This window comes from Lissotriton helveticus, chromosome 1_1 (genome assembly GCF_964261635.1).
Source record: "Lissotriton helveticus chromosome 1_1, aLisHel1.1, whole genome shotgun sequence".
NCBI lineage: Eukaryota > Metazoa > Chordata > Amphibia > Caudata > Salamandridae > Lissotriton > Lissotriton helveticus.
This window is the reverse complement of record NC_136057.1, coordinates 683,586,462-683,605,138: the sequence shown is the minus strand read 5'-3', so window position 1 is coordinate 683,605,138 and position 18,677 is coordinate 683,586,462. Positions and strand designations below refer to the sequence as shown.

The 18,677-nt window shown below is 45.5% G+C and overlaps 1 protein-coding gene across 3 annotated transcripts in view; it reads left to right on the top strand.

The window, feature by feature from the left end:
- The window catches only part of PRPF18 (pre-mRNA processing factor 18), a 297,642-nt gene that overhangs the window by 261,911 nt on the left and 17,054 nt on the right, over positions 1-18,677 (top strand). For all 3 annotated transcript variants that reach the window (XM_078674214.1, XM_078674213.1, XM_078674212.1), the window contains one exon: positions 4,732-4,803. In XM_078674214.1, coding sequence (XP_078530340.1) covers positions 4,732-4,803 — 72 coding nt within the window. The remainder of the gene's footprint in view (positions 1-4,731; positions 4,804-18,677) is intronic.

The following is an 18,677-nucleotide window of genomic DNA, read 5'->3' as shown; positions in this document are numbered from 1 at the left end:
GTCACCCCTGCAGCCGAAGCCCCTAGGACCTGGTGAGCTGAACCGACAGTGCCCCCATGGCCCCCTGCTACCCAACTTACCTGTGCTGCCCTTGGTCTTCCTCATGCAACCTCCGTTGCCATCCCTGCAGCCTCTTTGCCGAAAGAAGAATCTCCATTGAAAAGTATTGGGTGCCCAATGTCGAATTTGCCCCTTGCACCACCTGTGCCGCTGGGGGTGTATGTTTGTTGTTGCTTTGTGCCCCCCGCTGTGCTTCTGCTAACCCCCAAGACTTGGCCCCAGCAACAGATTTATTTACCCTGCAAACAGTGTGGCTCCAGGCACCACCTGTCTCCATTGAAAAGCATTAGGTCGCACTCAGAGTTTGACCTCTGAACTTGGTCGTCCCTGTGCCGCTGGTGGCGCAGTTTTGGTACTACCCGACCCCTGGCCCATGCTGACTTTTGGCTCCGAAGATTGAGATTGTAAGTTCAATACTTACCTGTTTAACCTCCATATTGTTTTCCCCAAAGGTTAATATTGGAATGTGTGAAAGAATTTCTAAGCGTCGATTTTTCAAAGTGAAAAGTAGTCTTAATTAAAAACGAACTTACCGGATTACAAACACCTTGGTCTTAAAATAAAGTAAAAGGAATTTGATGTGGGAGCCATTTGGCCCATATACATGGGCTTCTCTGTCTCTAGTTGCCCTATCCATTATTGTATCCATGCCTTCTGTGTATGCTTGTTCTTTATGTACTACGAACAGAACATCCAGTCTTATCCAAATACTAGAGCCGCAAGCATGTGAGGAGTATACTTACAAGGGACAAACATTACCATTCTCAAGCATAACATTAACCCCCTAGGTACCAGGCTCCCAAGCCCCATATTTTGCAATCGGGAATAAACGGGGAGGCAAACCAAACTCTGTCTCTTTTCCATAGTCCTTCTGCCTGAAGTAGCACATCCACTCCTGAGTGACAGACTTGATATATAAATGAAAGGATCTAACCTTCTGCAAAGGTTTATATTAAACCATGCACCATTCCTAATGTATTTTACATTATATAGATTCATTAGCCTGTATAGGTGTGACTCTTAACATTCTTTGTTAATTCATGAAGCTGTGGTGTCCATTTCCGGACCCAGTGCCATTGCATCTCAATATCTAAGTGGATGGTAGTAATAGTTTCTTTTTAACTTCTAGGAATGAGCTGTGTTAATGTTGTACTGTGAATTTGTTGTTGAGGTGAAAATGAGGACTCTGCTTTCCCCACCATGAGTAGACCGTGGTGTTTGGCCCCTGGATGCATTACATTTTGGTACTAGTAGTTGAGAGGTCTGGCACAACAGTTAACAGAATAGACCCATGAGCTGGTGGAGGTACACGACTCCTGTGCGCCCCTTCCACGGTAAAGAAGTTAAAAAATCTCTTAAGGGCAACCTCCTTATTAAAACAATCCTTCCTGAACAGTCCTCTGCATCCTCTCTACAGTAATTTAGAAACCTGATCCTGTCCTGCAATTCTGAAATTTGACTTCTCTTATTGAGGACAGTAGGCTGCAGCATGTAAAGGATGTTTTCATTTTCCACCGTCCTTCCTGAGAGCTTCTTCAGTTGAGTCCTGAGAAGCCACAAATCTGGAGCAACAGTATCTATCTTAACCTCTAGTATGTCACACATTTGTTTAATGGTATTCAATAAGCAGTTCTGTTCATTTGGAGAAGTCCTGGACAGACCACCACCCTTCATGCACCCAAAGCCACCACATCGCCCAGTATGGTGATATTTAGGCGAAGTCAGTGTGTGTGACGTCTGTTATTTATATTGCCTGGGTTTGCCCATTTTTACTGTGTTAACACTGTTGGAGTAATTGAAAAATGAAGTGTGGTTTGTGGGGGAATGTAAATGGTCTCCTTTTCCAGTCAGACTTCCATTCATAAGTATTACCTCGTCTGAAGGTGTAGGGCATTGCTACCAACAATTGCCAAGATCCCTGGGTCTGGCTTACTCTGATGGTTCGTACAAGCTTAGTTGCCTCCCTGTTCAATGGCTTGTTAGAATAGGGGTGTTCATAGGCCAGGCAGCTCATCAGTATGTAGGACAGTCTTGAGTTGCTTGTGTTCAGATTCAGAGAACACTGGACTTGGCAGTTTGGACTGGACTGTTCTTATTGGAGCAGGATTCGATCAGATTTACATATGGCTATGTCTAATGTGAGGTGGCATTGTGGGCAAAAAAAAAAATGGGCTGAGATGCAGCCCAAGTAATTACCTGTGGCTAAGATTAATGCAAGCATCTCGCCCATCACTTTTTTGTATAATTTGTCACAAAAAAATGAGGCATCCACGCTGTCATCCTAAGAGCACCCGGACGTTATATAAACAGACTTTCCATCCTTTCCCCCTCGTTCAACTTTTGGCTAAGTACCAACAGACCTATGGAAAATAAAACTCTTTGCCCATAACAAATATCACCCCAAATGTCACTATGTATAATTTCTTGACCAGTTAATGAACTTATCGGCACATTAAAAAAGATCTTCTCTGTTGAAGGTACCACCCTGGATCTAATTGTCCTCTCTTACACTCACACCTCATTAACTGGAAAAGTATATTAAGCTAGACTCGTTAGACCACCACCCACTGCTAATCTTTGCCCCTCCCTTTGAATTTCATAAAAAGAACAAGGAAAATCACCAAAATTCATGTTTGTAAGAAGACCTCCGGTGATGTCCAAAGAGAGTGACTGCCTATTGCTCACTGCAACCAACATAGCCAGTCATTGGTATCCAAGTCCAGTAACCACTGGCCTACTTTGGAGATTCTATCTAGGGTGCTAATGTACCCTTTGTGTCCCTTAGATACTTGTAGGGGGAGTGGGCTTGTAGCTTCTAAACTACGGGTTGCACAAAACTATTTTCCAATAGCAGGAGCACCCATGGTTCCAGAAACATTGGGAAGTGCAGAAGTCAATCTAGTGCCAGAACAAGGGACTTAGAGTGCCACTTAAAATGTTAACGTCTCCCGAACAGTAAGGGCTAGGAAGTGTATTCAGATGATTCTGGAATTGGGGTAGTTTCATCAGACAGTGGTGCGGAAGCCCATGCCAGATGTTGAAGTCCAAATTCTTCAGTACTTTCTAAATTTGGTGATCGAGATCAGAACAGGCACCCTGGCATGTGTGTATGGTTGGGGATAGGGCATGCTCTACCTTTTTGATGTCTAAAGGCAAAGGAGCTTCTCCTGGAGCTAGATGTTGTTTTTGTTGGGTGTTCTTGCTGGAAGTGGACTGTCGTGACCTTTCATCTCTGGGCCGGTATTAGTATTTTAATGCTCGTCCTGTTATGTTCTTCCGGTACCTGGGCTTTGGTGAATGTGAAGCAGGTAATTTCCTCCTGGGAAGGGGCAATCTAGCTCTTCAGCAGGCAAGTAAGTGTTTCTTTTTTCACACCTCCATCAAGATCACCCTGTGGGTGTTTCCCAGAATTAGACCCAGTCTGCAAGAATAATAGTAATACATCAGCTGTCACACTCAAGATTCCATAGTGTAGGTACAGGCCCCCTCAATTGCAGAGTTGATACTATACAAAGTACTGACTGGAGAGCTTAGTATTTATCTTCACATGATGGCCAGGCCAGGTGTGGCCAGTCGGGTGCTCTGTACTGTCTGAATTCCAGGAGTTCCTCTGAACTATTGTGGTTTACAGTGATTTCCATTGGCTTTAAACCTCTATTTCTCGGGAAAATCACAGAACAGTCTGAATTCTAATTTATCCCACACATCCAGCAATGAACTCTTGATTTCTATGACTTCTTTTCAGTTTTGGTCTGCCTCCAAATTAAGCACAAAAACTGCTACTCTCCAAGTTTAAAATTAGATTGTACAAGGAGTGGGGCTAAAGGTGATGCTTACATACTAATGCTACTCTACTTACCAGGATGTTTGATACAACCTATTGCAAGACACAAGGACGGGTCTAGAATGTTGCACCTCCATATAGTTCTTTTCCTTCCTCGCCTTGAGATTTGATCTACAAAAAACTATCTCCAAAATGTGAGATACCTCAAGTTTCAATTGTATAGTCCTCTCTTTTCACTTTAATCATGTAACCCCTTAGCCTGATACTCCTGGAAAAAGTATTGCCACCCACTAAGCTGATGATACCCAACTTACCGAAGAGTCAGACTTATTAGACATAAGTCATGACATTTTGTCCTGAAAAAGCTCATAAACTGAATGGGTTCATTCTCCCTAAAACGGAATCTAGCCAAAACAGAATTCCTCCTTCTTTACTCCAGAGAACACCCTTGCCCAGTCTGAGAATGACTTGTAGAATATCCACATCTAGTTATCACTAACACTTGGTCCCTTTTCGCTAAATCACTAGACATCATGACTGCCCAAAGCATTACAATGCATTTCCTCCCTCCAACTGCTTCTACTATTAAACTCAAACCCATTGTGTCCTCCCTCAGAGTTCACAACAGCTGTATAGGCCCATTTGCCTGAAGGACTCCAACTCAATTCAACCTAAAACCTATCTATTCCCTATCTGGCTAATTATTTTGTTCTCCTCTCTGTTAACCTGACATTGCTTATAAATGATGGATTTCCTTGTTATTTGTAAAGTACTCCGTTGCCCATGTGGCTAGGTTCACAGTAGACTAACAATTTTACACATTTCAGTTACATAACTGACTTGAAATGTTAAAGCTGTGGTAAAATATTTTTGCTTGTTTATTACAGAATCTTCCAGCGGATATTAAAGAATCAATAATTGATATCATAAAGTTCATGTTGCAGAGAGAGTATGTGAAGGTATGTTCAATGCTCTACAAGTTAACATTTCCATTCACTAATTTGCTTTAATATGCATTTTATCTTCAGGAATCTAAAAATGGTAAGGGTCATTATTTGAAGTTTTCCTGCCATAATAGCATGAAGTTTAAAAATCTAATCCCTCACATTTAGGATCGGGTTAAAAAAGGTAAGAGATAATAAAAAAAAATTCTTTTTATAACATTAATGAAAGGGTAATTTATAAAGCACACAGCTACTCTTAGAAGTGCCCTGGTGTTGCAGACAAAGCATAAGGATCAAGTGGACGGTGTGCAAGCATTCTGAAAACAGATGAGGTGTAAGTGCTTTCCGAAAGGATGGTTCATGAGAAGTAGACTGGAGAGGTAGTGGTAACGGGTTCCATTAATCAACTACCAAGACCATGAAAGACCGACCACCCAGTCTGACATAGCGAAACCACGAAATTGTGTTTAGGAAAGCTGTGAACAAGCGAAGCGATGCAACAGGCTGATAATGACTAGTCCTCCTCATCAGATACTGAGGACCTCCGCTATGGAAGGCCCGCTGTATGATGGTAAGGTATTTGAACATAATCCTCATCTTGACTGGTAGCCAGTGCGGATCTCGGAGATGTTGAGAAACGTGCACACACTAAAGAATGTCCAAAATGAGGCGAGCAGCAGCTTTTTGATATTAGTTGTAGTTTCCTGATCAATTTATCAGGGAGACCCAGATACAGACTGTCAGCATAATAACGCCTAGATGTTATGAAGGCATGAACCACTGTCTTGTGCGTTCTAAAGGGCAGGAGATCCAAAAAATTACTAAGAGATCCAAGCAAGGCAAAATAACAGCCCAACCACTGATAGAATTTGAGGTAAAAATGACAACTTGTCATCTACTTTTACACCTAAATCCTAGCTGTTGAAGATGGTCCAGAAGGGGAGACAAGTCTTTAGGCCAACAGCTTTCCAACCATTGTTCTCTCACCTGACCAAATAGAAGGAACGTCGTTTTCCAGCATTGCATAGCCGTTGGCTGTCCCTTAACCAGTGTGAAGTATCACAAAGACAGGCCTTAAGATCTTCTGCTGTGTTGGAGGGAAAGGGATCGACTGTCGAGTGAGTGAGTGAGTGTCGTCAGCATAAGAGATGGTCTTAAAGCTGTGAATTTAATTAATTTGGAAAAGGAGGGTCAGGTAACGTTGAATAACGTGGAGCTTTGTGTAGAGTCTTGAGCAACCTGAAAAACTGGCTTCTTAGAAGTTGACAAGAACGGGGCGAGCCACACTTTTTTTCCCTCCCCTCTAGAAAGGATTTTCGCCACCTCCAAGCTGTACCAATAATGCCCACCTTCGAACGATGCAGAATGGGGTGGAAAACAGTAACAAATGCTGCAGACAGATCCAATAGGATTAGGGTTGCCCTTTCCCCATTGTCCAGCGTACTTTTAATGGTCTCTGTATTCACCAGAAAAGCTATTTCCGTGCTGTGATGTGGGTGGAAACCAGACTGGGTACAAAGAATGAGATAATTGTCTTCAAGCAGGGATATGGTCTGAAAATTGGACAGAACCGAAGGGTTGGCAGATGGCTGTTTTAGAATATGGACCACTTTGGCCCTTTTCCAGCAGGGATGAACTTTTGACGAATCAGGCGAACAATAAAAATGTTTCGGGTATACTGGGTATAAGAATCACTGGTGGGCAAGGATCACTTGGCGATCCAGACTTGCATTGTAGGAGGGCGTTTTGGGTTTGTCCCAGTGATGTGGGCAGGTCTAAGAACAGGAATTTACATTAGGCAACCGAGCTTTATGCCATTACTATTGGGAGATAAAGATGGAAAAGGTGCAGAGAGTACAGCATGGATCTGAGAGATTTTCATTTAAGTCAAGAGTCCGGGATTGTGGGTCTGCATACTCTGGGATTCAAAAATGATTTGGTGATTTTGGAAAATTTCACTCAAAGGATTGTTGGTCATCTCAATGCGTTCCGCAGAGAATGCGCTCTGTGCAGTATTAATTGCCCAACTGTAAAGTTTTCAGCATCACTTTATATGACTATTTGGCCTCGTTGCATAGTCCAACTGCCAGAGTTGCTTCAAAATTTTACAGCCTTTCTTTAATGTACGGCGTTCTAGAGAGAACCACTGGGCGAAAGGACTCCTTTCCTTGGTCAAGCAACTGGTGGCCGCATTTATCTAAGAGTCCATGGCTTCTGGATCTAAATCCATCTAATATCCAATATGCTGAGGAGAACCAGCCAATGCCTCGGCGAGCACCAAAGTCTTGATTTTGTTCAATGCCTAATAATTAAGAATACCCCTACCCAACATTTCAGAGTCAAAAAAGTTCCTGAGCCAACTGAATGGGATCCAAAAATTATATGACCAGTTGAGGACTGAAGGGATTTCTACCATTAGTTGCAAATTTGAAAAGGTGAGTTATAATGTGTGACCCTTTAATGAGTAACTGCTGACATCAGAGATTGCTGGCTGAGAGTCCAGCAAGATTCAACAATTTCCAGGCCATCCTTATCTGTTACAACTTCTACAGATAAAAGTCGACCAACACAGTGCTATTCAAGTATCTTAGTGCCTCAGCAGAGGTGGCATCCTCTCACGACAACAAGAAATCAGCAGTGCTTCCGGAAGAGGTATTGATAAGCATGCCTGAAAAGCAAGTATTAGGTGAGAGGGAAATGCACCTTAACGGATACATTTCAATACTTTTGGATCTACCATTCTATTTTTACATCCTCTCAGCAATAGCGATTCTGGAGTTATGGTTAACGTATTAGTAAAAAGGATAGGTCTTTTTTGACTGCTTATAACTTTGACCTGATATACAGCCACATATGTTTATTCGTTGAAGTTTTCTTGCATAAGGTTCCTAACATTTCATTTCCTATTCAAACTCCCTGGTGACGTTTGGGAAGCTATATTGTAAAATGTGCTGTACAGAAGAAACTCAGACGGGACATGAATACATAGCATAAGCCAAAAGCATGTTCTTTGGATTATTGTAAATTTGTCAGTTTTTTTAAAGAAAATGTGTCATACACAGACCTATTTATAGATGGCTTGCAAATACAAATTTGAATCCCAGCTTTAAGAGCTTAAACATTTTCTGCAGCTGCCATGTTCCTATTTTTAAATCAAGTTGTAAAAAAGGAACTTTTGTGCAGATTTCGCGCACCCCACCAGCAGGGAGCGCTAGGGTGAACTCCAGAGCAGTTGAAATTAGATTTAACGTGAGTGAATCAGCATAATATCAACCCCTTAAATGTACTAGAGAACGACAAGTTGGACTCCTTGATTCAGTTGCCATCAATAAACATTCATTATCAGAGACACATGCTTGTGTTATTCAGTCATAAATAGATAAATGTGTAACTGAAGGGGAGGATTAATGGTGTATTTACCGTATTGAAGAGTACTGAATGGGTGGGGAACTAACATATAAAGGACTTCCCAAGGTTTTCCCATAACCCAAAATCTATCAGTGAAGCCGTTTCTTTCAAATGTTAGTTTCACAGCTTCCATACATAAATCCATGTTCCTGAACCATTAATCTACAGCAGTATTTCCCAATCTGGGTCCCTGGACCCCTAGGGGTCCGTGACACATTCCCAGGGGGTCCCCAGGCAGCAGTTTTAAAAGCTCTGCAAAGTTCCTTGTATAATCAGCAGTTTTCAAAGCAACAATAAAAGTGTCAAGATAACTCCGGTAATTAATGTACCTGCTGGAGAGAGAGATGGGAGTTTTGTCTATTGGCAGCTTTGACTCCTCTAAGGAAGCGCAGAGATTTAATATGCCTGCTGCAGAGAACATGTACCATGCATTTAAAAATAACAATATTTTATGTGCATAGCTCAGTGGGTTACAGCTTTTGTCACAGAGCTTCTGTTACTGTGCATTTCATAAGTTTCAATCGTAAACTAGCACAGTGAGCTATGAACTACCATCAAAGAGCTGCATTCAAACTGCATGGTGCAAGGTAGTAAGTTATGTTTTCTCTTGAAGAACCGTTTATACCTACTTACTGGGTCTCGGTGGCAGGGGAACCGCCCAAGTCTTCCATACCCTCCTTATATATAAAAAGGAGACCCAGGAGCCTTCGTCTGCAGGAGTAACCAAGTTGTATGCGAATAGCCCGGGCTATGGAACAGAGTCCCAAGCTCGTCGGAGACGAGACAGAGGAGGCTGCTGCTTCACTCTGCAGCTTACAGGCCTTACATACACATGTCCCACCTTAAGAAACCAGTTTGGGTGGGGGCCTGGCGCCCCCTAGTCAGAATGCAGTTAAGTTACACCATTCTTTGTTCAGGCAGGATGGGGGCTGTTACAGATGATACAAAGATTACGGACAGGTCTTGCAAAAAAGGATATGTACGTGAGAGAACAGACAGATCTTGAACAACAGGATATGTGAAAGAAACAAGTTCTGAGACGGTGGCGTGACCAAGTCTTGCGAAACAGGATGGATGTGTGCAGGAGTTCAGTTCGAGTGTGGTGAGGCCAATTCTTTGTTCCCTTTTCAAAATTGGTTCAACCACAAGGAGCAGGGTGGTTGTGACAGTTAGAATTTCATCAGACATCAGCAGAAACACCAGGAGGGTCGTGCAGAGGTGTTTGACACGAAATGGCAATTCAAAAATAAAGGAGTCCGGACACAAAATAAATGCCGACAAGAAGGACACTTTTCCTCAGACCCTCCTTTTGCCATTGAGTGGCAAATACTCTAGGAAACGTCGATATTCTGTTTCTTGTTGGAGCATCATCTTCATATTGGTGTCATGAATGTTAGAGGGTTGAGGCTTGAGAACGTGAACACACGTTGCACAGAGCATTGGCAAGCACTGAATGCACAAACAGCAGGAGACTAGGGCAGCCACTCCCAAGGCAAGGAGGATGAGGACCCTCCATCCCCATTGGAAAAGGAGGCCCTAGATCCAGCCTCTGAGGGACCAGTTGCCTTCATCCTGATGAATTTCAGAGGAAAGGTGATGCAGACGTTGGATGGCATCATATACTGTGGGTGCATGATCTGGAATATACACACAGCAGCTGGAGCCAATCAATTTACACACACCACAACGATCAGTGAGGATGATGTCAAGGACCATACGATTTTGAAGTGTTACGAGGCGGTTTGCCTGCAGCTCTGCAGTGATGTTGGAGAGGGCACCAGCTGTTTCTATGATGGTGGCCTCAAGGACCCTGGTCAGTCCTCGTATAGCCCGACTGTTTGCCATGGGGCCCCTGAATTGGAGGAAACCCTTAAAGAAGTCCCCGGCTTCCTGGCCTACTGTATCCTCAGCCAATATGACACCCCTATGTGAGCGGCGCAAAGTGCCCTTCATCAACGGGTGGTAATCTCCAAGGGTCGAATACGTTGGTGGAAGGAGGATGGCCAGATAGCAGGTACCATACCGGTTATGGGGGAGCCAAGTGTAGGCTGCTGTGCCACAGACAAAATAAGTGTTGGGGGGCGCCACCAATTTTGGAGGAGACGTAGAGTTTAAAGTTTTAATGATGTCACAGATGCTAGTACCAGCTTTCTTAATTCCCAAGTCATGGATGCAGACACGGCCCGCACATTTATAACGGTCAGAGTGTTTCGTACATCAGGTAGTAGCCTTCTGGCGCGAAATTGGGTAAATGTTTGTCGAGAAGTTGAGTTAAATACCACCATCTCACCGAGTTCATCCGTTGGTAATAGCAATGTTGATGAGCTGGTCGGGCAAAAAGGGGTTTTGGTATTGCCAGACCTGTTTCGCCAGAAGTCATCTCGAAATGTTCCAAGGACAGAATTGGCAGTACCATTGATAGTATAGGCCTCCTGCATCAACATCCACCATGCAAGACAGGACCCAGAAATGGAAAAAGGATAAGGAAAGAATGGGACAGGTTGTGTCATAGCATGCAGCATCAGTCCACATACCCAACAGTTGGAAGTATTTATGATCAGCTGATGATGATGTAACATCTGGACAAAGGTGTTATTGAAAAACTTTGCATGGCGGGATAGTTCGTGGTCGGGTATTGTGAAATTCTGATGCTCTGTAGGAGTTGGTGGGGTAACAGGATAGTAGATCAGTAACATCCAACCGATGATAGACAAGATGATTGAGACAAACAGCGTCACCATGGGGGGCCACGAAGCACTTGCCATTTAGGAGACTGACATATCGTTTCTGGACTTGGGTGTATTGGACGGCTGCCATTGTACTAAGCCAGGGACCAGTAGCGGCTGTCTGTTACTTCACTGGATGCTGGTGCCAAGAGCCCTAGGAACGTACCTTAGTCTGACATACCAGCAACGGCCTTAGCCGGGAGATCACAGCCCTCCAGCCTATAGGTATCTGAGCAAAGTCAAGGGCAAGCCTTCCTTCTGGAACGCAAGTTATATCGGGTAGATGTAGGATCAGTATGGTCAGGGAATAATTGTTCCTGATGCTGAGCAGAGTGGGGGGAGTGTTCCAACTTTTCCTTTAGTATACTGTCACTCTCTGCTTCCGTAGATGTGAAATGTAATCTTGCGTCGCTGAATGGAACAAATGTCGGAACTATTTCTGTCTCTGAGTCTCCTTGTCCTTCTCTCACCCACTGATCATAGGGGAGAGGCAGAGGCAGTGCGTCACATGGATCCAGTTCTTCCGACCTTCAACTTTCACGGCAGTGTGGGTGGCCAGTAACACCTGACGGGGCTGTGTCCAGCGGGGCTCGGACTCTTAGTACGTTGAAAGTTGCGAATCAGAACCCAGTCGCCAAGTTGGATAACATGTCCTGGGCCCTCGCTTTTATCAGGTATGGCCTCATGCACCTGGTGGTAAAGAGTATGAAAGGTGTTAGTCAAACTGTACAGATAATCAGTCGGCACAGGGTATTCAACATCAGACAGTTTCTGGGGCCTTGGAACACCCCACACATTGGCAGGCCTCCCGAACACAATTTCATGAGGAGATAGTCCTATCCTGGTATGGGCCGTTGTCCTGACAGACAGCAGAGCTAGGGGCAGAGCATCAACCCAAGTGACACCGGTCTCAGCTACAATTTTGGCCATTTTAGTCTTTAGGATGCCATTGTACACCTCCACTAGACTTGCTGACTGGGGGTGCTTAGCTGCATGAAATTTTTGTTTCACACCCAGTGCTGAACAGACATACTCCATTATTTGAGCCGTAAAGTGTGTCCCATTGTCACTCCAGACTAAACGGGGCAAACCAAATCGTGGGAAGTATTCTTTCAATAGTATTTTGGCTGTAGTGATAGCGGTGCAGTCTTTGACAGGGTAGGCCTCCACCCATCGGCTGAAGGTACAGACCACCACCAGGACGTATTTTAAATTGTTACATCTGTCCATCTGGATATAGTCCATCTGGAGGGATTCGAAAGGAAAGGTAGGGGGGATAATCCTCCTCCAGGGGTCACTGTACCTTTTCCCGGGTTGTACATAAGGCAAATCATGCATGTTTTGACCATCCTCTCAGCATATGCTGGTATCTTTGAGTTATACTTGGTGGGTTCCAGCAACTTACATATCCCTTTCGCACTAATGTGAGCAAGGCCATGGGCCATCGTTACTACCGGTAGCACATGACTGTCGGGCAACATCCATTGTCTCTCCATAGTGTTACGGGCCCAACAACCATCTATTTCCTTTACCGCTAAATGCTCTGTCCACATCCTCAGCTCCTCGGGGGTAGCATGGGACTGAATATCGATCACACTCTGTACTGTATCTTCAACCATGCCCCCCTCTGCCACCCACCTGGCGGGACCTCCCACATACATTCCTTCCTTTTTCTTAAGAGCTGTCTGGCTGTTTGGTCAGCCAGGGCATTGCTTTTTCCAACATCATCCGTCACTTTCTTATGCGCTTTACATTTTATAATAGCTACCTTTCTGGGAAATGTCAGGGAGTCTAATAATCGGTGAATTAGGGGGCCAGGTTGAATTTTCATCCCATGTGAAGTAAGGAATTTCCTTTCTTTCCACAATCTCCCAAAGTTGTGAGCCACCCCAAAGGCATACTGCCTGTCAGTGTAGATATTAACCGTTATTCCTTTGCTTAACTCACAGGCTCTAGTGAGGGCCGCTAATTCTGCAGCCTGAGCAGAGCTCTGCGGAATCTGAGCTGTTTCTACTACTTGCTCCAATGTCGGGAGGGCGTTAGCGCCTGATGTGTTACCATCAGGCCCTCTGAGACATGATCCGTCCACATACAGTGTACCTTCCGGGTCTGCTATCGGGGTATCTTGTAAGTCAACCCGTCCCTTCGTCTCCTCCTCTGTCCTCAATATACAGTCATGTGGATCTAAACAAGCATCCTGAGTGTCCAGTCGGAGTAAGGTGGCGGGATTCAGTACAGTACATCTCTTGATGTTAATGTGGCTGGAAAAGAGTGTCGATTCATATCCTGTGAGCCGTGCGCTAGTGAGTTATGTGTATTGCTGTTAAGGAGGGTATCCACAGAATGGGGAACCATCAGAGTCAAGGGGGAGTTTATGACGATCCCCGCACTCTGACGGACCGTAGGCATCCCGGGAAAGCCCTCGCAACAGGATCTAAGGTGGCTGAAAAATAGGCATGGTGACCTCCGAATATCTGGGTCAAGACAGCGCATGCACAGCCGTCTGTCTCATGTACAAAAAGAAAACATTGTTTGTTATGATCAGGAGTACTGAGGACTGGAGCAGTACACAGAGCTCTTTTTAAATCCTGGAAGGCCTGCGTATGCTCTCTAGTCCATGGAAAGGAACTGTCCGATATGTCTTTAGTGGTGAGGGCAAGAAGAGGTTTGACTATGGCCGAAAAATTGGAAATTCACTGTCTGCAGTATGAGGTTAGATCTATGAAGGCTCGCACCTGCTTTTGTGTCCGTGGGGCCGCCATAGCATTGATAACGGCTACATGATCAGCTGTGAGCTGCCTTCCCTCCTTCGAGAGGAGATGACCTAAATAGGTCACCTTCTCTTGACAAAATTGAAGCTTTCTTAAAGAAACCATGTGGTTATGGAGGGCAAGGTGGCGTAACAAACAGAGGGTAGCCTCTTTACATGTCGGGGCGGAATTTGCAGTAATGAGGTCACTTACTGCAGCTGTGTGGAATTATCAGGGAGTTCCAAGGAATCTAGTTGACTTTTGAGAGCTTGACTATAGATACTGGGGCTCTCGGTGAAGCCTTGAGGGGCACGGCAAAATCTAAAGCTCCGCCCACCAAGGGAGAAACCAAAAAAATGTCTGCTGTCAGGATGTATAGGAATACTGAAAAAGGGATTCTTCAGGTCTATGACAGAATAGTGCGTGGCGTCAGAAGGGACCATCGTCAAGAGGGCTGTAATGTCGGGGACAACAGGGGTATTGGGAGATCGTTATTTTGTTAAGGGCTCTCAGGTCAATCAAGAATCTGTATATTTTAGAGGAGAGAGCATATCCATTGGTCTTTTTAAGAACCAAAATAATGGGACTGTTACAGATATTACCACGTGTCTCCTCCTCTACGCCCTTTTCCATCAATTCAGATATTATTGTTAAAAGGGCCACTTCTCCATCCGCGGGCAGTCGATACTGTGGAAGGCGGGGAAGGATGGCGCCGGGCTGAATAGGTACCACATGGGGGGGTATATTGAGACAGCCGACATCAGTGTCTGATGATGCCCACTGCAACTCTGGTGGGAGGGGACCGGACAGATACATATAGGAGGCTGTGTTGGGGATGATTGTTAGGGATACACCTTGGGGACTACATGATATGGTCACATACAGAGCGTTCAGTAAATCCAGGCCTAATGAGTTTTCACTGCAACCTATAGTGAGGACCAAGGGAGCGTCAACATGTGCGGGGCCAATATCGAGAGGGAGGGGTTCGGAGACTGGGCTGGTCACGGGTGTTCCTGCGAAACCCACGGAGACATTCATGTTGCCAGAAAGGGGTGCCTCCGGGACTGACAGACGTGCAATAGAAGACCTGGTGGCCCCAGTATCCAGAAGAAAATTCTGATCGTTCCCTATGACTGACATTTGAACATACGGGCCCCTTTGATCCACTGGAATTTGCACTCTAGTAATACCCCTTTCCTGGCTGTCCTATGCTTGATAGAACCCTGTCTCATCAACTTCATCATAATCATTATGGTAATAAGTGCGTGTTGCTTCGTATACATCAAACGGGCGTTGCTGGACAGGGGCGTCATCCTTGGATTTATGCTCTTTGTCCTGTGGACGGGGCGGTCCATGGTCCCTATTTGGCCTCCCCTCCCTAGGAGCACGAGGCAGAGTCTTCCCTGTTAGGATGTTTTTAGCTAATACGGGACACTCATCTATCCAATGGCCGTACCCTTTACAATAAGCACACTGATCTGTTTGGAGGGCTCCTGTGCGTTGAGGGCCTGAGGGGGTAGACTGGTGAGCCCTCGGATGGGGTTGGGGGCTGTGGTCTGAAATGCCAGCGGGCATCAGGACCCCGGGGAGGGTACGCCTGCTGTAGAAGTACCTTAGTCTTAAGATCCCTAGCCCTCTTACTTTCCTTTTCTCTATCTTCATTCTCTCTATTCTCATGATACTGTGCCATAGCCAAGATACCAGTCATAGTCTTGGCAGACCATGTACTCTCAACCTTCTTGAGCCTGGCGGAAATCTCAGGAAGCAAGTTGCTGACAAACTTATCGAAAAATACTGGGCTAGAGCCTGGGATCCGGGGGTCCAAGCCACTATGTCCCTTGTATTCTATTTCAAAACGGGTAAGGAAGTCAGCCACACTCATCTTTTTGTTGCCTACAGGCAATTTATCTTATCCCAGTAATTGACTGTTTCTGGCAAAAATATTTTCATAAGTGTTATTATTTTACTGGGCAAAGTCAGGATGGCAGTTCTGGCTTAGTCCCTCCTGCCCTTGCGTCTCCCATAGCTTCCAGATTAGCCTATTTACCTCCCAGCTCTACTTCATGGTCAGTATGTCGCATTTTATCCCATATTTCAGTAGGAACGACCGTACCAAAGAGCAAGTCGATGTCTTCAAGAATAAGTGTACCAGCAGATATTATCTGGCCTAATTTTTTGTAAAAGGCATCCGGATTTTTTCGAGGATCTGGTAACTGCCCTTTCAACTGCATTACCTCTGACCTTTTCCAAGGGACATGAACCCATAGCCTACGCCAGTGGGCTTCAACTGGCCCTCGGCCATTATTTCGGGCCTCGGTGAGTGCGTTAACAAAGACAGGGGCCGCGCCGCCTCTCTCATTGGCATAGCTGTCTCTAGAGGGGGTTTGGGGAAGGCGGTCATATCATGGTAAGCTATCAAAGCTGACATAGCGCCAAACATCCCTTCTTCCCTGCACATCGCCTCCTTTATTTGTGACCTGAGGTCCACTAATCCGGTGGGTATCTGCATAAATGGATTCTTGAATCACTGCATAAACAAGGTACACTTGTATTCAGCCCAGGTGGTCTGTTCCATAATCATCCACTGGGAAAAGGTGGACCATATTTCTTTAAATGGATAAATATTCCCGCTATTTATCCAACATTCACACTGTTGTTTTTGCAGGTCATTCTCTCGAAGGGACGAAAAGCTGACTGCAGAGCACAAGGAAGCCAGGCGCTTGGAATTCAATAATCTATATAAATCCTGCTTAACCGTAGACCACGGGGAAGAAGGGAAGGGGCGGGCAGGGGTAAAGCGCAGGGATTGGGCGGATGGGGACTCGTTGTCATTCCCGTGGCAAGGACAGGGATAGTGTGCGCAGTCTGTGTCATAGGCGTCAAAATAGGGGGGGTCGGTGTGACGGGGGAACAGTAGGAGGGGCAGTGGGGGCAGGAGTGTGCACTGGGGCAGCTGTATGCGGGGCAGGGTGTGTCAGCACAGGGTACATGGGGGCATAAGCAGTAGGACTTTCCAACATGGTATCGAGCAGGGAATCGCCCTCTTCTCCCCCTTCCATAAAGCTTTTTCCTTTCTCTTGACGGGCCGGGTAGCACTTCTGCACCCGCGCCCTATGTTCCCTATCAGCTATCTCTATAGGTTTTCCATTCGGTCCTGTAAGTGCTCCCTAGCATGGTCAGCCATTGACATCCGCTCCCGCTTCCTTTCTAGTGCCTTTTCCTTCTTTGCTCTCTGCTCAATTTCCTTCCTCCACAACCTGACAAAGTCAAACAACGAGGGACAAATCTTCCGTTTTAATAGCTGTTCCTCTAGATTTGCCAGAACTTGCAGGTCAAAAGACCCATAAGGCGGCCATTGTAATTCTGAGTTACTTCGTTTAGTGTATTTGGTCCAAAAAGGGGTAAACATTATAGCAGAAGGGCCATGTTTAGTATACATGGTGTGACCGGGGTTCCCCTCTGGAGGAAGCGGACAGGCCGCCTCCAGCTGGGAGTCCTGCGCACACATAGAACAATATAATTTCTTAAATTTACTACTGGCCGGCATGCTTGTAAACAGATAACAGACAACAGCGGGTTTCAAAAAACTCACCTCGCTGGCATGGCTTTTGCAAAAGTCAATAACAGCAGAATCATACAGATTAGGTGGGTGATCAGTCCACCCTTACCTGAGAGGGGTAGTTCTCTTCTGCAGACGTAGGGCTGTGTCCTGTTCCAGGAATCACTTTGTTAGGGGACTCCAGCGAGGACGCGGTCACGTGGCCAGACCGGGTGGGGAGGAACAGCGGGCGAGTCGTTCGGCTACCGGACTGCAAGAATCCCTCGGTTAGGGTACCTCTGTCGGAGTCTCTCCGTGCACCTCCTCACATCTACCGGGCCTGACCTTCGTGCTCGTGGAGTCCCTATTCACGTGCCATTTGAAGAACTGTTTATACCCACTTACTGGGTCTCGGTGGCGGGGGAACCGCCCAAGTCTTCCATACCCTCTTTATATATAAAAAGGAGACACAGGAGCCTTCGTCTGCAGGAGGAACCAAGTTTTATTCAAATAGCCCGGGCTATGGAACAGAGTCCCAAGCTCGTCGGATACAAGACAGAGGAGGCTGCTGCTTCACTCTGCAGCTTCGATGCCTTATATACACATTTCCCACCTTAAGAAACCAGTTTGGGTGGGGGCCTGGCGCCCCCGAGTCAAAATTCAGTTACACCATTCTTTGTTCAGGCAGGACGGGGGCTGCAACAGATGGTACAAAGATTACGGACAGGTCTTGCAAAACAGGATATGTACGTGAGAGAACAGACAGATCTTGAACAACAGGATATGTGAAAGAAACAAGTTCCGGGACGGTGGCGTGACCAAGTCTTGCGAAACAGGATGGATGTGTGCAAGAGTTCAGTCCGAGGGGGGTGAGGCCAATTCTTTTTTCCCTTTTTCGAAATTGGCTCAACCACAAGGAGCAGGAAGGGCAGGGTGGTCGTGACAGTTAGAATTTCATCAGACATCAGCAGAAACAACCAGGAGGGTCGTGCAGAGGTGTTTGACACGAAATGGCAATGCAAAAAAAGAATGGAGTCCTGATACAAAATAAATGCCAACAAGAAGGACACTTTTCCTCACTCTGTCTTTTATTATCCTGATACTGCTACTGAAGGTTTATTTGGTTAGAAATAAATTCTTATTATTAACGTCAGTACTAACCACTGAGTTTGTGCTTCTCCAGACCAAGCACTATTAAAGAAATTATTACAGGTATAGATGACATAAATCCCACACCTTTAAGTCACCTTTGCCTTTCTTATGTAACAATTTCTATACACTCATTTGCACATGTAGGATTCACTGTCTCTCCCCTATACTGGTATGAGAGATGCTATGAAGTAAATGCAATACATGTGACAGAGGAGCTATGGAGAGATAAGAGGCACTGTTAGAGGGTGATAGTGAGGGAATCATTGAGGAGCCCCAACAAAAGATCGTTGTATCCTGCTGCACAGTAAGGTCATC